The 27,917-nt window shown below is 34.2% G+C and overlaps 1 protein-coding gene across 1 annotated transcript in view; it reads right to left on the bottom strand.

Annotated features, from left to right (window-relative positions):
• Positions 1–268: 268 nt before the first annotated feature.
• LOC126826527 (protein Wnt-11b-2) overlaps positions 269–27,917 on the bottom strand; it is a 53,702-nt gene continuing 26,053 nt past the window's right edge. Inside the window, exons 2-5 of the mRNA XM_050555586.2 lie at positions 12,443–12,675; positions 11,131–11,414; positions 4,812–5,104; positions 269–3,415 (exon numbers count right to left, since the gene is read on the bottom strand). Of these exons, the coding sequence (XP_050411543.1) occupies positions 3,241–3,415; positions 4,812–5,104; positions 11,131–11,414; positions 12,443–12,675 (985 nt within the window). The 3' untranslated portion in view covers positions 269–3,240. The remainder of the gene's footprint in view (positions 3,416–4,811; positions 5,105–11,130; positions 11,415–12,442; positions 12,676–27,917) is intronic.

Below are 27,917 nucleotides of genomic sequence, written 5' to 3'. Positions count from 1 at the left end.
TTTAACATTGAAGTCAATGGGCAAATAATTGCTAGTCTGAGACCAAATTATCCTACTTATAGTTAGCTCCCCTTGATGTTTTAAAATGTGGTTATCTCCCCTTTCACTCTCAACGAATCGGAAGAGATACGAGAATATCCGTATGACATTAATTGGCATAGTGTACAAATTAAATGCTATTCTTTCCAGAACAAAGCTGAATCAGTAGTACGACTATATGAAAGCAAAACGCCGTCGTTGGGTGAATAACAACATCAAGATGACTGTATTAAGATTTTATGAATTATAATCTTTATTATATATTACTATATAACAGGACAAAATTTTACACGTATTGGATTAGTTTCAAACATTGTATTGCTTCATCTTTAATTTGACATACATATAACCAAGGCAATGACAATACTTATTTTTTCTCATTGTCGTTTCCTTGTTATAATGAAGATGACACAAAACTGTAGACTTTATATCGTCAACACAAAATACAATATAAGTAACCATTAAAGATATATTCCTCTGGCAACCAGCATCGTAATTATGCAACAGTCCACTAAATGACGGATCGATCTTCATCTTGGTCGTACTATATGGCAAATTAAAACGCACTTGAATTGATAATGAGATTGGTTGATGTGGAGATTCGAGATAGGTATATCATGTTATTCCTTCAATTACAAGTTTACCACACTGTAGGTCATTAATAAAAATAAGTAATGGGGTTTAACTGATGACATATTTATCACTAAAGGAATATATCTTTAAAGGCCTCTGATTGCTAAACTAGGTATTTATACAAAATACAATGGCAAGTTTGTCAATAAATTACATTTATAATATATGTCAATAATTATATTTCAATAAATGTTACTCTTTAGGTGAAAGGGGAAGAGTGTGTAAATATGTATGGGATAAACACATTAATTCAATAATTATATCAGATCTTGGCCTTTCCTTCGATCCATTATTAAGGTTGGTAAAGGTGGCGATATAATTGTCGTATAACTAGATGATCGACACTGAAAACCATTTTATCAATTTGATAACTATCACAAAAAGAACGATATGTTCGGGTCTATTCAGTATTGTAGACCTACACCAATTATCCCAACCTTACCAATTGAAGCTAATGCTTACCTGAACCGCGAGAAAGGTTGTGATTCAATGGGTTTTTTTTAAATTAGCTTTAAATTTGAAAAACAATCTTAATAGCCTCACTGATATGGGTTACAATATACAGAACAATCTAGTACTATTCAGGCCCTTGGTGAAATACTAGCACTAATACCTACACATGACTAGTTCAGTAAGCAGGTCTAAAAGTACATTGTCCTTGAAAATGTGCGACTGGAACTCTGTCATCCAGTTTAAATTAAATACATTTATTTAGGGACACGACAGTGCTATTTGTGGCGAAAGCATGAGGTCTACAAATAAGACTTTCAAGTCTTACGGCACCAGAGGGTAAAATAATGAACTGTATTATATTTACAAGTCGTAATCAAACATTGTGTATAGACACGTAATTCTACAATAGATACTAAATGACGTATATGCTCAAAGGAGGAATCCCAAATATATTTTAGTGAATACAACTACTTAATTTTGTGTGACAAACTAGGAACTTTTATCCTAGTCCTGTCAACTATTTGAAATTCTGTGGTCTTTTTTCCAAGACATACCAACTTCCAATTTCTACGTGATCGAGGCGAATATCATACATTTGAACAATAAAATTCCTGAACACTTGGAGCTGAAGATTTCATACAAGGCCAATTTGGTATTTGATTTGTATTCTTGAACTCACTTTTATCAACGTATACCCTATGGTTTTGTTAACAAAATGGCCGATTCCCCACTGGATGACTTATCAATGCCATGATATCCAGTCTATCAATGAGAACATGCTGGCCATATTTGTTCAAACCAAATATAATGTAAGGCTTATTTTCATCACCAATTCCTGACACATAAATTGAAAAAAAAATCGAAATTTCTTTTTGATTGCTTGATAATTTTGTTTGCTAAACTGACAGAGACATGACCCTGCCCTGCGGACAAAAAACTTTATTTATTCGTAACCCAGATAGATTATTACAAAAAGATTACTAAAAGCAGGGAACATGTACATGCGTTCAGATATAACTTATCATGAAGCCCCGAACACTTTCTATACTTTAAAGGAGTTAAACCTCTTTCAATTAGGTCAAAACTGGGCATTGAATTGGGTTGATTTGATATGCTTGATTGAGAGTAAGTATGTTTGGTTGCCAATATTACTTCAGTTTTGAGCTTACCCTGCCTCAAAAATGGCTTTACCTGCCATCCCACCAAACAAATAAACATATAATATCCAATGAAATCGCCAAATGCATTTTTGACCCAAATCAAAAATAATTCTTAGTCAGTTTTAGAAAGGTTACAAATTTGAGTAAAAAATGTCTTGTCCTGACAATACCTCGCCAAACAGGGCTATACGACCTGATAAAATGGGAGTGGGTGCGACAAAACAAAATCTAGTCTGGGAAAAGCCTGTATCAATAATATATAGCCTTAAAGGTCCGCGAGAAGATTAACTGCAAAACATTATTTATTGTATGTCTGCAACCCGTTGTGCCAATTGTATGAAAATTCCATCTCTTAATGATCGAGCTAAAACACCGACACCTCTTATTTCACTGTATAACTACAACATGAGGTAAAATCATATTATTTCACACAACATGCAGTGTTTTTCAGCCGCGCTCGAGCTCCTTTAAACACTCATTTGACAAGTAAACAATACGTTTGGAGTTGTCACAAACCAGACAAACGTACATGATAAATTGTATTATTAAATATTACTACAATAATGTACACAAGACAACGTCGTAATCATAGATTAATCAAATAATTATACTTCAATATATATAAAGAAATAATAACAAAAGTTTCTGAGGTTCATTAGCTCTTTATCAGTCTGAGTGTCACTCCAGTTTCAAATTCACAAAAAGTCTTTTCACTCAAAGAACTCTTTGACTTACCCAACCTCATAGTCTCGATTATCAAATAATATAAGTCCATTATACACCCGACATGAACAACACCGAACTATAGGCAGTATCAAATAAATTACAGCATTAGGGGTTACCATAATATATAGTCTCTGGCACAATTTCAAAACTTTTAAGTGCGCGTTGATGTTACGTCACACAGTGACGTCACTATTTTTGTTAGTCCTCTCATTTATATTTATTTTTAATTTTATCTGCATTTGCTGAGGTTGAGCGTTTTTACACAGGTTTTACACTTCACATAACAACACCAATAATATTTACACTCGCAACGCTCCATAACCTCCATCTTAAAATTGTCATAGCCACGCCCACAACACATGACGTCACACCCGCCTGAACCTGGACTAGTGTTATCGCATAATCTGAAATGTAAAATCATTTAAATATGTATTAAAAGTGCAACAGATGTTTGTTAGATATGTGAACTCCCAAAATGATACAATAATCTTAACTGGAGTTTCAGAAGCCGAAGTTACTGAGCAGAAGAAAGCCTGGGGCCAAAGGTCATCACCCCCATGTGGTCACTTGTCCAGGGGCGCGGAGCTTAGAAGGGTCCTAAGGTATGCCGAGTAATGTTCAAATAAAAAATGTTGGTATAAATTAATCATAATAAAAAAAATATACTGTTACTTGATCGTTAAGTAGAAGAAAATCGGTGAAGAAAAATCGAAATCTTTCCCAATTGCGGACCTTTTCCCGACCAATTCATCATTAATATGTTCGGGAGAAGCTTGTTATTCGTTCGGCAATATGTAAAATCTCAGTTTCTGTGTTTTAGCAAATTGACCTCCAGTTACCCAAGATTTACGCCAAAATTACAATTGAGACCATTATCTTTCAAAACATTTCAAGCCCTGCCCCTCCCCAATGCAAATCCGTATCGTGTTTCAATCTCAAAAAAGATGACACGCTTACAAATCAATGGATAACTATTTTAATCCAAGATGTTAACTAAGGCCCCAAAGATGGAAAATATGAAACCTTCAAATGTCTTATAAGAGCTTTATGACCGCAACGAATCAAATAATAGCAGAACAGTGACAGGTAGCAGGAATTCACACATGAACTCCATTTGTCCGAACTGGAGAACGATGCATCTTTTTAAGTCAGATTGAAAAGGCATTGCTCAAAGAGTTTTCAAGTTTTGGGATCTATAGTGACTTCAATAGACAGATTGGTTAATTTATGTTAACGTTTGATCCTTCATATCACTAAATACTAGTATCGTCTAAGGACATGTCTTAAAGGTCCTTCACTTAAGTGGTCAACTAAGAGGGGATGAAATATCTTCCCTGAGGTAAGCCGTGACTTGTTGACCACACACCAACATTATTGGCTTGATTATAATAATAGCCATAAGGAAAGTTCAGTTCAATTCAAAACCCCTGTCGATAAACGATATCTATACACTCACTGGTTTTATACGTTCTGAAAAGGGAACACATTTATGTTTTGGCCAAGAAATTCTCTGAAATTTTTCTTTGCTCATCGGTTTTTGTTTTCGGCAATACTGTTCATGATATTACATTTTGGGCACAATAAGAATTAAATGTTAGTAAAATAATTAGTTCAATAATTTGTTCCATGGTTCAAAACCACTGTGTAGTTTCGCCAATCAAGGGACACATATCTACCTCTGTGACATGGTTAAAATGCACTTCCTAAAGGGAGGTTATTTGTTTTAAATAAACCCCAAATATCTCGATTTCTGATAATATTTTTGTCTTCAAACACATTATATAATAAATAAATACAAACCTATTCTGTGTTCCTATGGAACCACTTTTAGGATCCGGATTACAATAATCTGGCGACTTAGTATAATATATAAGTTCATCTGATCGAATTGATTTTTTATTTGCCATAATAGGAACTAGAACTTTTTGTTTTTTCTTTCGTTTTCTTTTCACCTCCACTGCTAAAGCGTATCTGTTTTTTAACGTTGCTCCGATAGAATCAAAATCTGGCAGTGCTTTCCAACACGTTTTTATTGAACACGATCCAGAGACACCGTGACACTTGCAAGCTGTTGTTAGACTAAATTCTACTACCTAAAACAGACAAATAAACATTTGAATTACTCCAGACACATCGTTCTAGTCTATACGACAAACAATTACCTTATTTATGTAAGATACATAAAGATGGCAGTGTGTAATGAACAGAAAACCGTGCAATCATAAGGGAAACGTTATTACATTCGTTTTTTTTTGTGTAGGATAAAGCATAACCGACATCGAGGATTTTATCTTGCCTATAACCCGTATATGCTTACATGTACGTAATATGAGAATATCCCAGAATTCCAGTATGAAAAACCATATATCATGTTTTCTTATGGGAAAAGCCCAGTTCGGAGCAGAACAGTCGGGCGTAAAACCCCATTTTATTTCTTATGGAAAAAAAACCTACCCTGGAAGAATAACCCGTTACAGGTTTAAAAAAAAACATTCAGAAGAATAACCCCAAAGTCACCTGTATATATATCCCCGCGACTTTCAGACCGCAAGTTATTCCGGGCATAGAATAACTCCAAAGATCAAAGAGATTTGCCGTTATAGGTTTATAAGTCAAGGCAAATAACCACAGAACTTTTAAAAAAGAAGAAAAAACCTTGAACAATCAATGTGTAACGCTAAACGTTTAAAGGGTTCTAGGCATTCGTAGAAACTATAAACGATCATAATGTAAGTCAGAAATGGTGGATTTTATGGTAATACTCGGACGAAGAGTACGGATAGCCTAGTAATGAGTTTTAATTAATAAGCATTTTTATTGATAAGTAAGCCAGACGACACGGGCCGTAATCACAATTTAAAACTATTCAATACAAAATGTCAATACATGAATTGGTAGTTAAACATACATAATGCAAGAGCCAAATCTGCCCATCGCAGGTCTTTCAATAGGCCTGCATTGTTATCCAAATTATTAATTAGTCATTAATTAACGTATCCAGGCCATAATCAACCCTCGATGGCATCGGATTTCTTCTATATTAAATGGATTAGAACAGTTCAGCCATATTTTGATTTGAGCGAGACTTAGCTTCGAACAACCAGTACGGTGGTTGAAATTATTGCACACGTCTTGTCAAACCTTCAAAGGCTAATGTCCTCGCTCGCAATAGAGTAATTTGAATGAAATTTTCAAATTATTCATTTTACATTATCTATTTTAGAACTATTATAGCAAGAATGGCTAGCTCTTTATCTAAATCTTACATAATGTATCTTTAATACATTTGCTTTTCAGTCGGCGAAATAAGCGAACACTGGGACCATTGGATCTATTCGTGCATTATTATTATACTGTTACCATGACACCCCTTGAATATCCTTAATTTCTGGAGACATTTCTTAGGGAATATGTTCTTTGGTCGTTATTGATTGAATAAGTATGCAATTATCATTTCCGTAAGTAGGGATGGATGTAGGCTGGTTATTGAATAATAAATCAGTCATCATTTACGTATATAAGGGTGTAGGCTGGTTATTGTATAATTATTCAATCATTATTTTCGCATGTGAGGATGTATACTTGTTATTAAATAATCTGGAAATGAAATTGGGTTTGACGTCCGATGTTTCTGCACCAACCGGGTTGATGAAGACCGTGTGCTATGAGGAAAGTTTTCCTGAACAGCCACGTTCCTGTCCACTCTTCATCGTATTCTGTGTGTGCAAGAAACTTCTGTTTGTCGTCACATAGGCACCATTATTAACCATCTCCAGTTCTACTGCATATGGGAAACCAGTCGGACAAATCCTCAGATACCATAAAATCTCGGTCAACTCCGGGACTGAACTCGGGACTGCATGGTTAGTTAATTGAGGTTTTATACTGTCAGGGTACGATCGATATACAACAAAGATCAAGGTTATGACTATAGGTTGGGAATTCAGAATTACCAGAAACGATGTCCATTCTAAAAAAAATAAAATTATCACCACTCCTGAGTGGATCCGATCGTGTCTAGAACCGATGTAGACACGTGTGAAAGGTTTACTGCCAATTCTGGAAAGCATTTTAACAATCGCCAGTACACAGAGGATCCGATCATGGTCTACTCTAAGCAATTCTGAATGTCACATATCAAATAAATATATTCTAATATCAATAAAGATAGCCAAAGAATACAAAACAATCAGATCGCAGGGATGTAACAGTAGCAAAATATTGGTCCCCTGAACATTAAAAGCACAACATGCCAACACGTTCATATTTATTACAAATGTCAAAAATAAGATTGTTATTATTATTGAATTACGTGTATACCAATTTTATACAAAAAACCTCAATGAAGAATGGATTGGTTTGTACGACAAAGGTAGCATAATTATTATAAGTTTATTTATCTAAGACACAAGAAGGTGGCGTGTACAATTAATAGAAACCAATGTGAACTTTAAATGTATGGCAAGATCTTAAAGATAGAATTAACAAATTTTAATAGAATTTACTTTGATTGTAGTGTATGGTCTGAAAGGGACAGTCCAAGATTTCATGGGCTGATTTAAATAAAGGTGGTTTAAGTATGAACAGAAATAGTAGGTTTACTTCGTCTGAAAGTTCAAATCAAAATGTTGAGCTGTTTGGAAAAGATCGCTAAATTGTTTTAGTGGGGTTACGTAACTCATTAAGGAATCTTATTAATCATTATTCAGATATTTACACAGTGTGAATATAAGTTTCTTTCACGTAGAATTAATAAGTTTCATTCACTAAAATATATTTGATATATATATATACAGTTACTTTAAAACTTCACATTCAGGCCTGGTGGGGCTCTACGGTAGTAAGAGGCAATACACAGTAAGATACTTCACTTCATATTCCCTATTATACTTACGTTAAGCAGATCAAGATTAAAGGCTGTAGAAGCTTTTTCATAACCCCACAATCAATTGACATTTATCATGTTAACGAGCAGGGGATAGTTGGTGCCCAGGTAGCGTAACTTCTCCTCTAATATCAACAAGATGTGAAAGATTAGATATAATCGCTCTGTAAGGTACTTATCTAAACTATAATACATTACCATATTTCTGCCATATAGAACACCTTGTCGTTTTCCTTAATCATATTAATATCATTTCTCCAGGCTTATCAGATGTATGTCTACAGTTAATAGTCTAACAGCCTTTTATAATCTATATCGTTAATAGTTTGTGTTAGTGAATTTTTATATAAGTTATCCTATTTTTTAAAAGATTAATAGGTTACAATCTTAAGATGTCACCCTGGAAATGCACACTTTCAATGCCTTCTTTACTGACATTATCCATTTTTAAGTATTAATTTACACACATAGTCTTGTTGAGCTTTTACAATTTTAAACTGTATAATTTAGTAATTTATTTCATTAATGGTAGGTCTTTATCCAATTTTGTAAAGTCAAAGGATCATGCGTTTAGTTTAGATCTTGAATATCTGCTGACCCCGAATACCAAATTTCAGCGCTATCTTTTATAAATAAAATTTTATAGAAAAACTACAACTAATCATTACAGTTGAATTCCTAAACGCTTTAATGTCCAATTCTTTCAATCTCTAATTGAATACGATGCCCCCATTTGAATTCCACTGTTGACACAAAAATATTCAAGTTATCAGAAAGTTTGTTTTTGAATGACAAGAAATATGTTTAGATGTTATGGTACCAACACCACACCCCCCCCCAATATTTTAATTGAACTTTGTGATGAAACATAGCTATTTTCGCGAATACATGGTGAAGAAATATACGGCGGTACTTCAATATCCAAACTGGATCCTCGTCTAAAAATATCTGAGTTTACACATCAATATATCCTCTAGCTCTAGTCAGTGTGATAAGCTACCCCCGATAACATGTCAGCTAACAATTTGTTGCAAATAATTTATAAAAATATTGGTACAAAACCAAATGTATTTTCCCATCTTCCATTCCGTGCATAGTTCTGTAGATTCCACATTTATCATGAATTCCGTTCACGGCGAGTGCAGGTGGCAGTGTTGTGAAATAGAAACTACCGTATTGTTGTGCCAGAGGCAAGCATAGTAGTAACAATCGATGAAATACTCCGCGAAAGAAAAGAAGACCAGATGTTGATCCATTTTGTTTTTGTAATAATTGAAACAAAATATCAAACCACAAGGGCAAGAATGTATCAAGCAGATACCGCAGTGCTCATTGGAACTAACAAATTACAAAGTAACGCTATCTTCCGCAATAATAATTGGAATGGTAGAAGACGCTGCTATCAAGTTAGTCCTACTCAATCTTGATTTTTTTTCTGCTAAGGCGTCACTATCGTGCCCTGCTAAATTTTCCACGACGGGACCTCTTGTTTTGGTTCCACCAGAACGAATTGACACAGGCGTTAACTGTTAGGAAACTGGCTTAAAAATCCCTACAGTCCTTCTGCAGAACGCGCGAAGATGTACCGCCAAGGTGATTGCTCAGAAGGGATACGTTTAATCGTAAAGTAGTTCTGCGAGAGTGGTTGTTGCAAGTTCTTACAAAACCTAGTTTTGTGTCGATCTAAATGGCGATATGGAGGTTGACAACGATTATTTTGATTTACTACAGAAAAAAATGAAATGGCCAATTGGGATTCAAGCCATCTTATTCAGTCGTAAGTCACGTGCCGGTTTATGACGCGATATCAAGATTTCACACCTTGGTGTTAAAATGAGGAGGATTTAAATTTACCCGAAAGGAGAACATTTTATTGGGTATAAATTCTATTTTAATGTTTCGGGTAACCAAGAAGTTAAATCCTTATATGAAATCCAGTTATAATTTTGTTTATCGGCCGTAAGGGTCAATGATCGTACTGAGTGTCATGAATGTCAGGTCAGCGTTTGGTTAGTCTGTACCTAGAGCAAACATATCCTAATGTGAACTTGCATTGTGTTCAGTATCCATGAAGTCTTTGTGGTTTCAAATAGTAAGCACAGGGGGTCAGAACCACATATAACTAGAAACGCACAAGACAAACACATTGACAAAGAAAAGTGAGTCATGGAATAATGATATATAATCAAATGAATGGGTTCCTGGTCGAACGCAATAATCCACTACCCGGACGCAAGCCTAATTGATCGTAAGCGAAATAAATGACTGAAGTCAACATTGGAAAAGGGAAATCAGGACTCCCTGACCAAACGAGAATTGATGATACCGATCCCTTACCCTGGAGTGTCACTTGTCCGTAGCAGTAACAAGTCTTTTTGACCGAAACTTCTTCTTTGGAGTACATTTGTTTTATACACCATACGTTTTCTCCAACTACAACACCCGAGGGACACGACTCGATGATAACTACGCTGTCTTGGGGAATGAGTGATATATTTTAAATATTGCCACCCATTCTATAGTCCAGACAATCCGTTTAAAGGTCTCAAAATATTGTTTGATTAAAAAATACAAAAAAATCCTTTTAGCTATATGAACTCTTCACATAACTCTGCGCGCTGTATCATTAAGTCTGTCATTGAGTCAACTGGCGTGGTTTCGAATCCCCGGTTGTACGTGACAAGGAGTAGGGTCGCCTGTCCAACCTCGTGGGTTTTCTCCGGGTCCTCCGGTTTCCTCCCACTGCTAAAGACCCCTACGCGCAAGCGAATTATGGAAATAAAATTGAACCATATGTTAGTCCCGAAATGACCTAGTTTGTGTCGAGTGGACGTTAAACCCCATTTCTCTCTCTCTTTCACATAACTTGACAGTTGGAATTCGAAAGAAGAGTAGGCCGTTATAGAATTCGATATAAGAGTGGGATGCTGTCCGTGCAAAATTTCCGTCGTAGCACACTGTATGGCGTATGCCCGTCTTCACTAGGCCAGTCGGTGCAGACATGTAGGACGTTAAACCCGATTTTATTTCATTACATAGGAGAAATGTTATCGGATGTTTAGCACGACACCCATCACCACAATTGCTAACAGGGTCGGTCGATTTCAGACCCTTCCATCATTAAAACTGATACAGGAATGTCACCAATAATATGATATTCCACGCACAAGTCAATTGCGCAGGATCACAACAACACATTCCCAATACAAAACTTTAAATTTGAGAATTACTTACTTTTCTACCCGCTGCAAAATTATGTCTGTTCATCATGGCTTTCTTTGAAGATTTGGATTTCCCTTTTTTTGATTTTAAAGAAGCATCTGTAAAAGCTTTTCCCCACCCTAAACCGAAGTGAACGTCGTCCCCACAACCACCCCATTTAAAAGCTCCATTGGGTGCTGTGTTGGGTAAAGCTCCGCAGCTACATTTAGTTGTTACACCAATACTGCATGCTCTAGCTACAGAATGAGATAATGCTGCTGATGCTATACCATAAACATAAGCTTGTTCACGAGTACCTGTTTAAATACAAATATATCATATTATTATATATTTAATCGTATAAAGGCACGCACATATTTTTGTGGACTGTCATTGGGATTCATAAATAGTATCACGTGTTTTCGGAGGAAAGATACACCAAGCATCGTGTTCTTCTGCCTAAATAATGCATTTTCTTAAGTTTCTGCAGTTTAGGAAATACTATATGTGTAGACAATCTTTCAGCTACTGATCATATGCAGAGGCTTTCCATTACTATTAAATAGGCTGCCCTGTGAACGACACTCGACAATGTTTTTTTAAAACATAAGTTTAATCGCATGGAACTCGTATCGCAGTATAACTCCAGTCTCGAGATCTTAAATGGTATCCAAGATTTGGAAACTTTGAGACCTCCACGTGTTTCATTGTGGATTATTGTGATGAGTGTGATAACTTTCGAAAGCTGAATGGTTGTTCTTTCTCGATTTTTGATTGTGCTGTATATCGTTGTTAGCTCTGTCTGGAAATTCATAAAAACTGTATATCGTGGCTTTTGAAGGGTTCAGCTATTTTGGACTTTTGAGATAGAACCAGAATGTAACATAACGATTGGTATACTTAACCACCGCCAAATTGTAACATATTGTATACATCAAGAAAAGTTGTATGATAATGTGTGTTAAGTCTTTTTCTCGTTATGTGGTTTTGAAACTTTATGAGTTGCTTTATCACATAAATAATGGTAATGGTCCGAGAAACACACAGTCCATTTTTTAACTAATCTGCTGTAGGTAACTGGATTCCCGGTTGTCGAATTTTTATATAAGTTCAGTAGAGATTCATATTATCCCTTTAACTAAGGTTACTGACTTTTTTCTCGGAAATATATGATTGTATAATTTCCACACAAACTTACTATACAGTTTTAATTAATCATTTCAGTGGATTTTCTGAAGATGAATCTAAAAGACTGTCCATTCTCGCCAGGTCGAGCAACTCACATGTTATATTCCAAATCTTCACCATTTCAACAAAACGATAATTGATCTGAAGAAAGACTTACCTCGTGACAAATCTCGTGGAATAGTTGGAACTTGAGAAATGGAGGAACAGTTCCATCTTCTGTCTGAGAATTGACTTTGACATGTTTCTATTGACAATAAAGAAGCACCTACAATCGTAGGCATTATTTCTAAGTGGTCTTTACATAAACGTCTTTGTCTGGGCAGAAGACCAGATGCTTTTACACAATGTTTTTGACTTTCCCACTCTTTATGTTTGGATTTATATAATGCCCTGAAAAAAATGCATAAAAAGAATAATTAATAATAATAATAGTGATTTTAAATTTGGAAATTAAGGTCTAAAGTCATGAAATATGGCTTGTTTCTGGTAAAATATGTGATTGGTAGTACGAGTAGTATCCACCGAGTCCGTTTTCCTCTCACTGTTAAAAGACCCCTGTATTGAAATAAAATTGAACCGTACTATTTTAGTGTGCAGTGGCGATTACCCCCCCTCTCTCTCTCCAAACCTCTCTCTCTCTCTCTCTCTCAACCTAGCTAATGTAATTATAAAATGATAAATTATGTAATTGAAAGTAGTATCAAGTAGTATGGTGCCGTTTTTTTTTTTTAACAATTCTTTTTTTATTGCATATTATGTTGTATTTTGTGTAAGTAATTACAAATTACTAAAAAAAGATGCGAAAATGTTCATTTTGGAACATCAGCTCCTATAGTGCACACATTGTTTAAGAAAATTTCTCAACGAGCAATATCATGAAGTATTTCCTTTAAACGCCCACATTTTGCAAGAGATGGATACAGAACGTGCTAAAAAAAAAGCGATTTTTCGTACAATCAGTCCATCAACCAGGAAGTTGGGGTCCAATACGTGCAAATATCGACAGGTACCCAGATCTTTGGGATATGAACATATGTTTTAAATTTAATCAAAATCGGATAAAAATTGTGATCTCTAGAGCGTTCACAACCTTCGTATTACAGACTTATACACTATTGGTCGGGCAGTTTTGGTCCGATTTTCAAGAAATTCGAACTCAAATGTCATTATATTCTAACGGTGATACATTTTAATGTTTTTTTTTTTAAATCGGATCAAAATTGTGACCTCTATACAGTCCACAAGCTAAAAAAAAAAGTGATTTTTCGTATAATCAGTTGCCATAATCCAAGCAGTTAGAGTCCGATACGCGCAAAAATCGAAAGGAAGCAAGATCGTTGGAACCGTATATTCCAAGGTTCATGAAAATCGGATTGAAATTGTGACCTCTAGGGAGTCCACAGCCTTGGAATTACATACTTTTACTTGCGTACGGGGAGCAGTCACTTTGTCGGCCAGTTTTGGTCCGATTTTCACAAAATTCGAAGTCAGCTGTCATTATGATGTAACGGTGATATACTTTAACAATTTTTCGAATCGGATAAAAAAATGTGACCTCTAGAGGATCCACAAGCTAAAGACGCGATTTTTCGCACAATCAGGGGCCATAATCGAAAGGTACGAGATCTTACGGTTATAAACGTACACTTTAAGTTTCATCAAAATCGGGTAAAAATTGTGACATCTAGAGTCTCCACAAGCTAAAAACATGATTTTTCGTATAATCAGGGGCCATAATCGACGAGATTACGATCCGATACATGCCAATATCGAAAGGGGCCGAGATCTTTGGGATATAAATTTATATTTCAAGTTTCGTAAAAATCGGAGACATACGAGTAAGTCCACATGTCTGGAATATATATATTAAGGAGCGATTTTCCTCGAGTAAAAAGCATCAGGTACGTCGTAAGAAATTGGTTCTCTGTTTCATACGGAACATATTTTATAACAGCAGGGAATTTATTTATCATGTTAGCTTACTTTGTTTGATTGCCTTTACGAAACACTCTGCTACAAAGTTTTTTTTAATAACCCAACTGTTTATTTCACGTGCGGAATTGTACGTTTTAGTGGCATGGGTGAATTTATGAAATCTGGCTTAGGCTTCCCGGTATTAAATCCTCAAACTTTATAATGGTATAGCGTTTGTAGAACCAGATTTCAGTAGACTTAGCCTTGTGGATTATGTTAATGAGAACAAAGAAAAAAAATAAACATCATTAAAACAAATAGTTTTATCAGTATAAAACTAGTAAAGTATGCACATATAATCGTCTGATATCAGGACTACAGACACATTACAAATACACAACAAAAATTGTGTCCTTTTTCCTATCTTTTTTGTTGAGAAGTTATTTGGCATTAGCTTTTATGATCGCTGCACCAAGAGTTATTTAAGAGCAGAACTAGGTACGAGGTTTAAGATTAATTGCTATACAATAGATAAAAGCAACGCAATTAAACGCAAAACGTTTTCTTAATTCACAACCCAAACTCATAACATGTGGATATTCACTAAATAACATGATTGATATAAAGTCTGATGTAAAATATGGACGAGGATCGAGTTGACTAGGTAAAACGGTACTTGTATTTTACAGTTTAATATTCCTAAAGTCAGACAGTTACTGTCCTTTTTACGATCAAATATAGAAATAAAAAGCTAAAATAATTTCCACAGTTGCTGCATTTAATGACGGAGTTTTACGACCGGAAAAGCGCCTGAGTGAATTTTCAGCAGACGATCAAAGATGGCGGCGCCTGAAATGCGAGCAAATGTGTGATATCAAACACATCCCCAGTCAGTGGAAGAGATTATTAAAAAAACGAAATGCATAAAACTTTCATAGACGACCACATTATTACGGGTGATATGAAAAATGTTTTACTGTTTCGCTGTATCAAAGCATTCTTAGATTCCTAAAATCGATTTCCGCGAATCCAGTGAATTTGAGATTATGTTAGGCAATGCCCATCTATAGACCTTCAGCCTAAACTGTCTCTAAATCCTCAATATAGTATCTCAACGGTCTTAGAATGGCGATAAGTAACAGCATACAAATAAAATAATCTATTGGAATTTCATTTTGTAAAGGGGTTCCTGGAATAGTACATCTATAAGGACGTATAGAGTTGGAAACATCTACATAATACCAAGTATTAAATCAATCCAAAGAGCTTTAATATTTCCGTTTGTTGACCAATCAACCACCAAGTGAGTCATATGTATTACAAATAGTCAATCATAAATAATACAAGTACACACAACTTTTAAAACCAAGGACATTAACATACTCCTCGCAGTGTTTCGTTTGATTAAAGCTAATCTCATTTAACACTGCTGTAATGGAAGCAAATTGCTGTTCCAAATTATGACTGGTCAATAGTCCGATTAACAATCAATAGCTAACTGCGTAACAATATCATTACGCTTTAAACAGAGCTCCATGCCCAATTTACCAGTGCATAGCGAATATTTCAGAAAAACTAATTGTGTGACAAAGGAGGCTATCAACACGCATATAATATAAACATTACTGTTTGGAGACGAACAATACTTTCACCGTTTTTAATACCTTAAATCACTGTCCAAAGTTTTAGGGAAGACCTCAGATTAAACGATGGGCTGTCATGTTGCTGTACTTGAGACAGATTTGATTGAACATGAAGAATATACACACTCCTTCAAAAGCTCAAGTATCAGAAGCCAATCCAGCAATGGCCAGAGAGTAATTTCTCGGGCTATCGTTTCGGGAATAATGAGGACTAATTACGTTCAATTGTTTTCACATGTTTTATCTGAATGTAGGTCTTTAATTTAGCTAGAGAGCATTTTAACATTAACCAGTTAGTTCACATGTTAGCATCAGTTAGACACCCATTCTGTCGTATTCTATGGTTCAAACGTCCATCCGCCAGGGTTTTCCTTAACTCCCACCACTCGCAAAATAATAGAGAATATCACAGGCACGTTCCTAAAGAGTATTTAGATATTTCTAAAAAGACCACCAACTTTCACAACTTATCGATGTGGAAGAAGGGTAGTTGGATCTCGAAAAGTAGCTTTAGAGTAATGGCCAGCAAGATAAAGTATTCTGAGCGAAGTGCTAATATAAACAATGTCTCGATTAAACAATTTTAGATTAAAGAAGTCAAAACCAAGACCTGCAATAGGCAGATTTAGCTCTTACATAATGCAACTTTTAAAAAATTCAACTTTGACACATAATCTACCTAACACAATGGATTAAAAGCAATACCTTCTCAAGAAAAAACACAAATCAATAAACGTAAACTACATAATTAGTTTCAACGTCATCTCATTTGTGCCCTTCCTGGTGAAAAATTCTCCACGAGGAGAATAAAACCTCTTCAAACAAATACATCTAAATATAATTAGGGATTTCGTAAACATTTAAAAAATTATCGATAAATTTAAAGTGTCCATTGATGCATAAAATACCCTGTTAACTTCAGAATGGTCTACATATGGACAGTTCACAAATCACGACATATATTTCATTTACCTAAAACGTAAGCGCCACATTTTGTTATATATTAATGCGACTTTTGAGCACTGAGATTCGTTATAGATGTGGATCATTTTTTAGAAAGCGCAAAGTTTAGATCTTAAGGATTATTTCTGCAATGAAAATAAATAATAAACAAAAACCGACTTGAATCTATTTAAATACAAGATATTTAAATATAAACAACAACAATATGATTTACAAAACAAAAATAGTCGCCAATACGTTTAAAATTATCGTCCGAATCGTGTACTCAGTCGAAATATTTGAATTTATTGTTCCGATATGATATTTTGACCTGACGCTTCGGTTTCTTACCAAAAAGTTTATATCGAACTATTCTATAGAAATCAAGGATTCATTTGTACTTTTCATTTGATCAAACAGAATTAGTTTTAAAGCAACTAGTATTTCCAGATTTAGCAAATCTTCCAGTAATCTATATATATTATTTTTATCGTCCGTGTACTGAACGATTTATTTTAAAATAATTGAAACGAAAGGTTATATTTTAAAATAGTTGGCAAATATTTCAATAAATTTGTGTTAAAAGAAATTAATTCAGGAAAAATAAATTAAAAATAGGTTTAATTCTATTCTTTGAATGGCATTTAGTAATTGGAACATAATCAAAAACACACTTTTATGGATAACAATTACTATGGTTTAATTCTCTAAAACTGATTGGCATTATTTATATTTAGAAAAATGACAATTTAGAATCTAAGAACATATAATAAAATATAATTTGCTTATAGGTCCGCTGTAATAAAAAAATTAAAATATATAATATATAATATAAATATACACGTCATTAGTAGCTTCATAAAAAAAAGGAAGAACACATCCTTAAGTATTTGTAAATGGACATCTAAAACACGTTTACATTTTTAAAATTTTTTTAGCCTATTCATTTCAAAACATAATTTAAATTAGCTTATTCTTTTTAAAATAAAATTTAAATTAGCTTATCGTTTTTTAAAACAAATTTAAATTAGCGTATTCTTTTTAAAACAAAATGTAAATTAGCTCATTCTTTTTAAAACAAAATTTAAATTAGCTTATTCTTTTTAAAACAGATTATAAATTAGCGTATTCTTTTTAAAACAAAATTTAAATTGACTTACCGGTATTCTCTTTAAAATAAAATTTAAATTAGCTTATTCTTTTTAAAACAACATTTATATTGGCTTATTCTTTTTAAAACCATAAAACTCTGCCAATTGTCATATTGTTAATTAAATGAATATAAAAAAGTGCGTGTCAAAATTTTAATGTTATTCTTTAATTGAAATGTTACAAAAAGAGAAGAAAATACCTAAAACAATGTTATCTATTATTCGCGAAAGTATAAACCTATTAATATATAAATAACAAAATTATACGGGAAAGAAGGTTTTAAATTAATCTGTTTCATTTTATTAATCTTAAAGTTTATCTTCTAAAATTTTATTTTCGTTATTATTTACTTCAACCATTTTAATTCTATGTATCTAAAACGAATCATTTTCTATTTGCAAACAAAATATTATTCTTACCGAATGTTTACAATTTTTTCAAAGCAATAAAGATTCACCTTTTTTTTCAAAATATGTAAAAAGGTTGACGAGTAAACATCGGGAATTTTAAAATATATGTATTGTTTCGTATTTACCAATAAGTTATCAACACTTTGATAATGAAGGCCTACTTAAGTTGTACCCTTTTTATGAAATAATAATTTAAATATGTATGATGGGAAACTACGCAAAAAAAACCACCCCCCCTCCCCCCAAAAAACAAACAAAACAAAACAAAACGAAACAAAAAAAAACTATCATAATTACCGAAAAATATTTAAATTAAGACTTCTGTCTCCAGGAACTATGTTTTCAATTAACACAAAACCTACAGGGCTTCAAAATCGTAAATCAAAAACTTTACGAAGTACATTATCGTGCGGAAAAATAATCCACATTAAAAAAGATTAAAATATAATTAAATGGATTAGAAAGTTAAAAATGGCTGCTTCTTTTTTTAAATAGCCTATCTAGCAAGAATAACGGTATTAAAAACTGGCTATTTCAAATGTATTTATAATATGTTTATAACTTATTTTAAATTCAGAAATATTCCGGACTTTATTAGAAAAGAATACTTTTCCAACTTCATTCAAAAGTCGGAACTTACACATTTACTGAACTTACCTTAATTAAGAGGAATAATTAGCATTTCGATCGAAGTTAAGGAGATTTTCCTAAATTATTAATATAATTTAACTTATAATTGGACCCGGATCAGTATTAATCTCTAAACTTTTCTTATATAGTCTTTACACTTTTCTCATTTATATTTAGTATCGATGCGGTTTTGCTTATCCTAAATTGCGTAAGATTTTAATGCACGATTATTCATTCGTCTGTTTGTTTTGCATATCTTATTCATGTTCCAACGATTTTAATTGATTTAATCCGTCGACCTAAACGAGATAATCTGTCATTCTAATAGAGAAACATCCACAATTAAGGCGAAAATCCTTTAGAAGAATGTGGTTCGGAGGTTATGTGGGTAGGTTGGAGTGGAGAGTATGACTGATGATGCTGCGTGACTTTCACCCCTTGGTTTCCGTTTAAAATATGTAGATTATCGATGCCGACCTAACTGACCCCCTGTCAGATTCTTGTACGACACCGCCTGTTGTCAGCCAAACATAAATCAAATGAAAAGTATTCAGGAAAAACAGCTATTCTGAAACTTTATCCTAATTATAGACCACCAAGTTGAACGAAATTCATATTTTATATATGTAGGCCTATTCCCGTTGCCCACATAACATTTCAAGCAATTTCCTGTACATTTTTATGAATTCTGATTATCCTACAACTAAAGGGTGTTGGACTGAAAACAAGGCAGCAACTTTTAATCTTAATATCATATATTCAATTGTTTCTCTTTATCAAATGCCAACTGTCAAGGGTTTTTCAACGCGCACGGGCGGACCTCGGTTTTTCGCCCATCCAAACGATTAGTCAACACATTCCTTGTGAGGTCTTCGATTCCTCGGTTGTACGTGACAACGAGTAGGGTCGCCTGTCCAACCTCGTGGGATTTCTCTGGGTCCTCCGATTTTCCTCTCACTGCTAAAGACCCTACGCGCAAGCGAATTATTGAAATAAAAATTGAACCATCTGTTAATCCGGAAATGACCTAGTTTGTGTCGAGTGGACGTTAAACCCCATCTCTCCCTCTCTCTCCTTGTGACCTCAACATGCGCTACTATAAACCTCTCTGATATAAGTGAAAACCCGGCTTGACTAATCCCAAATTCTTCACAGCCTACGCCAGGATTCAAACCCCCGAACATGGCCTTTACCACTCCAAAATGTTTATTACAAATAAATCTATATTTTTAGATCAAAAATTCATGGCAAAAACAGAAAACAAACTCCCGAACTCTTTATCACTGATTCTTTTCTGTGTCAAAAATGCGAAGCATTTGAATAAATGGTTGAGAAAAGCTGCTTATCTGTAGATTAAGTGTTTATTGAACGTGAGTTAGTGTTTGATCACAATACTAGTGACTGACAGTTGATGACTGGGGTCGTTTTCTCTATCATAGAAAATTAAAGAGGCTGTGAAATCAACTGGTCTAGATAAGACTGTTATTAGCGGCTGTCAATAAACAACATCACCTAGCCGATATTAATATGCTGCGACAAGATGTAAATATATGCAAATAACCAGGGCCCTGTTTCTCGAAATCTTAACTATAGATAAAATCCAAATTTTTTACAGATACTTCAATTTTGATTGGCTAAGCACTAAAACCAATCTAATATTATCCAATCAAATTACTAAAATTTAGATATTTATCTTAGTTCAAATTTCGTGAAACAGGCCCCTGCTTGTTAATTTGCTGCGACATCAGAATCAGCTTTATCAAATAACAAATTGTAAATTCATTTCCGTCCATCAGTCTATCTACCTTTGACCTGCATTAGAAATTAAACTACCAAACACATATCCAATTCTCAAAAGAGGAAACACAAAAATCCCCATCAAATTAATTAAATCAACAAAATCAATGGGGTGTAGCCCATTTAAGCTCTTAAAAAATCTTTATTCGCACGGCTTCTGAAAACAAATCCAAACAATCGCTTTAAATTAGTTCGAAGTAATAAAAGTATATCTTGCGTGAGGACGAATATTCTTGAACATGTGATGCCACTTCTCATTTATTTGGCAATCTTACATTTCTCACATAATCGTTCTGATGGGACAAATACCGAGGCCCCGTTGAATTGACAGTTATGATTCCATACAGACTAGGCTTAAACGCCTAGGTCAGGGCAAAATTTGCCCCATACACACTGTCTGTCGTATAGCCGTGTGCGTTATCCCTGTTGGCGTAGAAAGTAAGACGTTAAACCCCATTTCAAACTAAATGGAGCAATGATTCAGGGAAAGTAATATAACACAGATCATGTACTGTTTTTGTATGCAGTAAAAACGTACTGAACTATTACCAAAAGCTATTGAAAAAAATACAATGGTTATTTCTTTTATATATTATATTATATTATATTATATTATATTATATTATATTATATTATATTATATTATCACGAGCCTCTTTTGTCCCAAAATCAGAGAGGGTCTGAAAACTTCAATTAGACCTTCCAAAATGTAATTTGTTTACAGTAAGCGGCTTTTTCGTGAAATAAACACGGGGGCTGACAGAACTTAATTAATATGTCTGTTTAACATTGGTATAATTCATATGTCTATTTAAACATTGGTATAATTAATACGTCTATTTAAACATTGGTATAATTCATATGTCTATTTAATATTAGTATAATTCATATGTTATATGTCATTAATAATATGATGACTTGCACGGAATAATTGCTATTTAAACATTGTTCAATTTTTTGTTTTATATTTTTAGTGCGTTCCAGATAATAATTTATATGAGGTTGTTTTTCTATTTTATGGTGGGGTGGATGACTGTTAAATCTGTACAACCTGTAACTGTTGTATCATGTCAATAAACATGTGTAGAACAACCTCTCTCTTTCTTTTATTGTCTTTGTGATTCAATGACTATGAGTCAAGTTTGATTCATCTTTTTTATCACCGTTATTCATTGTCTTTGATACTGAACTATGGAGTAACTATTACGCCAAAATGTAAAGATATGTTGCCATATAACCAAATGAAATCAGATGATAAGATATGAGGTGAATTAACGCCCGATCAACTGGGCTAATGAAGATGGGTAAACGCCATACAGTGTACTATGAGGGACATTTTCCCCGGACATTAAGGCCTACTCTTATTTCAAATTCCAACTGTCAAGGATTATTTTTCGTGAATGCCAATGTGCACAGGACCTCGGGTTTTCATACCATCCGAACGATTAGACCCTGTCCTTGCCACCCCCAATCCCGTGGCCATGGGAAACCACTCTGGAAAATCCAGGGAAAATTTCTGGGCCATTACCGAGATAGTACCCCGGACCTGATAGTTAGTGAGTCAGCGCCTTACTCATTGAATCGCCGCGGCTCAATGCCAAACACAATCAGAAGCTAAGTCCTCCGAGGAATCTATACAGATTGTTGCATTGTGTTTCTTTAGGTAAATTAAACTAAAAACCTTTATTTCAGTATGTAATCGAAACTAAGGATATAAGTAGATCAAATGATTCATTTGAAGGTTTGCCTTAACAACACATATACATGTCAAGTAGATCGGATAACTTTTTGTCACTAGAATTACAGCTAGGGCAACCAATAATTTTTGAAGTAATTTACTCAAATTGTTGAAATTCAATATGCTTCGTCATCTCACAATGTGAAATGTATACGTCAGATGTTGTCTGTAGAGCGATCACAAAATTTTACAAAGTGAACAAGGGTAATATCTCTGGAAGTAATTATCAGAATAAACTGTTGATCACTGATCTGAACATTTCATCGGATGATAACATATGCCGCTTGCGCTTTCACAAATCAGTAATTATCGGAAAACGCTGAAAATTAACAGCCTTCTTTGCCTTACTAATGACATCAACACACATAAATTTAAAACAATCGGTGATTAAGAAGAATAACTAAACAATTAGTGAAATTCAATAGGTTTCTTCATCCTATCAATATACAACATGCGCTAATTTTATAATGATCGTATGAAAGATGTTGTCTATAAAGTGGTCACAAGATGGACGGACGGACAGGAGCAATGGCAATATACCACCATATTTCAGTGTGGGGTAAAAAGAAAGGCCACAACGAACCCAGCGAAAAAGTTAATAAGATCTACCCATAAATCATTTAATACTTTGAACTGAATGTTAGATTTAAGCCAAGAATAATTATTATGTTGAAAATTAAAAATATAAACGTCTCCTACATCATATTTTGACAAGAGACCCTTAACCTTAAATCACATCAGAAACGCTATATTATATATCTGCTTCATCAATATTCAATTTTTGTAAGAATGGTCACACTTAGGTTATAAAACATGGCTATTTTTAGCTAAAGTTGTCCATAAATGTAATATTTTCAAAGATAAACCAAGATTTTAAACTACAATTTTTAACATTTTCACCACGTTTTCATGGGTTATAATGATTGTAAGGGAAAAAATGAAGAATTATTTTACGACTGCATAACATTAGCTAATGGATTTACCACTTTCAAAACATTATGTAACGTAATTTTTGTAAATCAAGACAACTACTTGATGGTTTTAAGGTGAAAATTAGAAATACTAAAGTAAAGGTTATCTTTTCACTCTGCCAGTTGATAAATTTTTTAATGTTGATGCAAATACCCATTCCCATGTATGACCAGGGGAGAAATCATGCATCTGATATTAACCCATAAAATAAAAAGTCAAATGCAACGAGTCATCTGGGGATATTAATGAATAATAACAATGAAAAATTTGGTTTGATGTTTCTAGAACGTTATGTTTCATTGATATTAAAAATCATTGATTGTGTCTTGTCATTAGCGTCTTAATGAAAATGTAATGGGTTTCAAGACAAAGCACACATTTTTAGGAAACAGCTTTGACAATGACAAATAAAAAATACTTCAGAAATCCATATTTTCCGGAGATTTGAGAATTTGTGTTGTAATCATTGGGCATTCTTACAACGAATACAATTTTAAGCATTAACAACAGTTATCTTCAGTTATTGTGAAGTTGTATTATTACAAAGGTACAATTGCTATAAGAGATAAGTTTATATTTTTAAACACGATCCTCGGCTCTATGTCAAGTCGAGACAGCGCATAGGAACTTTACCTCTTCATTTATTTTGGTACCAATCATGGACAATTTTCATAAGGTATTCTATTATAGAATTGCAGGACAATTTTTTTAAATACTACCATCCTTTGTTATTAGACGACACTAAAAATGTAGTCTCTTGTCAGAACAGTTCACAATTTTCATAATGCTCGGTACCAGAGGTAATGTGTAAAGTTGGGAGGTAGGGGTGGGGTGGGGCATCAACTGATCTGCCCCGTTCAGATTCTGCATTAAGGTCGTACCTCCAGTCTGAGATAAGCTTACAACATAATTGTATTAATGGTCCGAGTTGGTTTGGAGTCATCCTCCATATATACATCAACTACAGGGTTGATCAAACTAGATAAAAAGCACACTTAAGCTATAAGTCTTTCTAGTAATCGTTGTGAAGACCCACAAGGTTTGCAGGCGATATTACGTTTGCGCCACGTACACGGTTGGGGTCGAAACCACGCCACTTGACTCATTGACAGACCTTTTGATCTGTTAGGTCATCCGATCCCTACCTCTTTGCGAAATTGAATATCAGGTGAATTTCAAACCCCAAATGAAACTATTACATGTTTTAACGTATTAGATATTTCACACTTGCGTGTGATTGTCGTGCTCACGACCCATCGATACCGGAGATGGACTTCAGTTCTGCAAATAGTTGAAGAATTGCATATTGACTCTCTACTCTATCAAAGCTGAATTTGAACATTTATGAAAGGAGCTAAATCGCTAATATTTGGGACCTACAAATTGACACAAATGGGTCGCAACGTATATAATAATGTAATATGAATGTAAATAAACTGATTTACATTCAATCGTTTCCGTTTTTACTCTAATTTTAAAGCAGTTATGTTCGGCGAAATACGCCAGAAGTCTCAATCGAATGGCAATCTCTAGCGACTGGTTATTCCAGTCTACACAGAGAGTATTTTTTGCGCATGCTCTCCAGATAAGAACATAAGGTCACCGTTTGACATGGCTTGTTGAATATGTCTAACCTCGTTCTTCCGAGTCGCTTGTTACAAATTGCGCTGAAACGCATTATGGTCCACGATTCGTGTACCAATCGTAAAATGTTTATTTTGTCTTAAATATTGGATATTAGAAGCCCATATTTTCCCAGTAAGATTATAACATCAATGTGGATTAAAACTGACAAATAATTAGTGTTTTCATTGTCGACGGTTTTGGATGATATTGAGTTTTGAAACCATACCATTATTGCGGAAAGTAGAGTTTTAGAATAGCGAACAATAACAATCATAGTATGTCTCTCCTCAAACTTTTAAATCTGGATTTACTAAACTTTGAGATAACGAGGTTGAAGTGTTTAAAAAGTTAACCCTATTTCTATCTCTATAATGTATTTATAGTAATAGCAACTAAACGTTTTAAATGAACTTATCTTAACTATTATTGTGAGATCTGAACAGACACTGATATCTACCTTATAATATCAACACAGAATTTAGTTGAAGAGCCGTGGGGGACTTGCACAACTTGACAGCTCGGCTTAAGTGTTTGGAGAATGTTATCATTGATTTTGACGGGTGGAGATTTTATCAGTTATACCATGTTTTTCAACAAGGTGTTTCTATTAAAGCCGAGTATTAAAGGTAATGTATCAGATACGGTTTACCGTTACAAATTGTTCAGGGTTTCCGTTACTTATTTTGAATACAAGTCGAAATTACTATCAATTGCAGTAACGGCTTCTAAAATTCGGGGCAAATGCATCTTTTCGGGATATCACATCTCATTTGAGGTGTTCACACAGCTAACCTAGAGTTTCCGTTACTTAATTTTAATATAAATCGCAACTCTTTGAGTTCCCTTTTCACAAGCAAAAGTTATTTTAAGTAACGCTATTCTTTATGAAAACGGGAGAAAGCCATCAGAAGAACGCAATTCCGTAACCTCAGTCACGAAATCTGAAATCTCTTAAATGTTTACTGTTGTAACTGAGGGTTTGTGCATTTGGGTGATCTGGAAAGATAAAGCCGAAGAACAGTACTTTTCAAAAGTATCAACGCATAAGACGGGTATCGGGGTGGCCATAATACACCACTGATACTTGACAATGAACGTGTACATTTCCGTGAAAAATGTTTATTAAACATTTAAAATGTGCCAGAATTCCGTGTGTCAAATCACCACGGCATTGTAAATATCGACTAGAAATAACCAAAAATATCATCTAGAACTTAATCTTAGACAAATGTTCACATTTAAGTTGTAGAAACCTTATTGTAATAACACCCTCTTCAATAACTGTGGTAACTTTGACTGGAAATGCAGTTATTGCGCTGTTGGGTTGTAGAAACCTCAACTTTGACTGGAAAACCAAAATAAAGGAACACAGTTATTGCGCTGTTCTGTTTTGTCTTTTTTTTTAAACGCGAACACTTTTGTCAGGGGCGGGCATGTGCCTGATAGTTTGAATATATTTTACAATAAATGGATATGTATTTATCATTTCGAGTATTGAGAAAATATATCTTTAATTATTATTGCACTAATTATATTCATTTAAAATGAATTAACAAATACATGTTTGTGTTTTTCTCCACAACAACGGAGCCACGATGATGAAGGTTGACTAGTCAAAGGGTCCAAGATTTGAATTCAGTGTTGGCCAAGAGAGTTTCTCGGGATTGCGAAGCCAGGTTTTCCCCATTCAGTGTTGCAGAAAGGCCTGGCAAGGTAGAATGTCTAGTCGATCGAATAGGGCGTGTATGTAAAAATGTCTAGTCGATCGGATGGGGCGTGTATGTAAAAGAACCCTTGAATTCGGTGAAACGTAGGCGGGTGAGTTTCCCTCGTCGCACATTACATGACGTATGTCCGTCCTCATTATCCCAGTAGCATGGTACACCCTATTTCACGTCGTTTCTGAAAAATCAGACACCGCCTGTTTAAAGGTAGTCTATTATTACCATTGACTGATTTCAACATGTTGTTTCTACCTCACTATCTAAGTTAACAGTTATGATAAAATAATCACCTGAATTCTATTATAATGGACATCTTTATCTGAATAAGTAATAAGCACGTGTTATTAACATAACTAACATGGTTACTCTCCTTACTACCTACCTCTACACCCATTCTCTTGACCGTATAAAGATCGAATCTCTATATTTACGGAAATAACACGAGAAAACACTTATTTTGTAATAAACAGATTTGAAGAAAGTTTTGTTTTAATCTGTTATGTAATTCTGTAATTTTTTGATATGTAAACATGTTTAACTGTTTGACCAGATTTGTAAATATTCAGAAAGTTTGCAATTATTGGGTTTTGTTAATTTGATGAACATGTAGCTCTACCTATTTCCTTAAAGCGATAATTTCATATTTTCTAAGAAAGTCAAGACATAATTATATCTATGTCTTTTGCTCAGTAGGATGTCAACATACTATTATACGATTATAGGTATTATTCTCCCTCTTAAAAATCCTTTGACCCCGGAAATAATAAATACCATCTATTTTAGGGCTTTATTTTAATAAATTTTAAAAATATAACTTAAAAATATGAAATTGCAGCTTTAAAAGATAACCCCAGCCGTGGAGAGATTTTATATTTGACTTATTGTCTAATATTGAAATAGTTTCAACAATACTCAGCCCAGAGTACAAATGGCTTTAACTTTAACCCTTGTGTGGATATAAAGGGTAAGTCGGGACCCCACGACCATATCCTTAACATTTCGGAGGAACTGGTTCATAATTCTCTAGCGAGAATTGTATACATTGTCAGCTACTTAACGTCGGGTATAATGCTGCAAACGGAAC

This window comes from Patella vulgata, chromosome 1, assembly GCF_932274485.2.
Source record: "Patella vulgata chromosome 1, xgPatVulg1.2, whole genome shotgun sequence".
Classification (NCBI taxonomy): Eukaryota; Metazoa; Mollusca; class Gastropoda; family Patellidae; genus Patella; species Patella vulgata.
The sequence above is the reverse complement of the archived record's forward strand: the minus strand, read 5'-3'. Positions and strand labels throughout refer to the sequence as shown.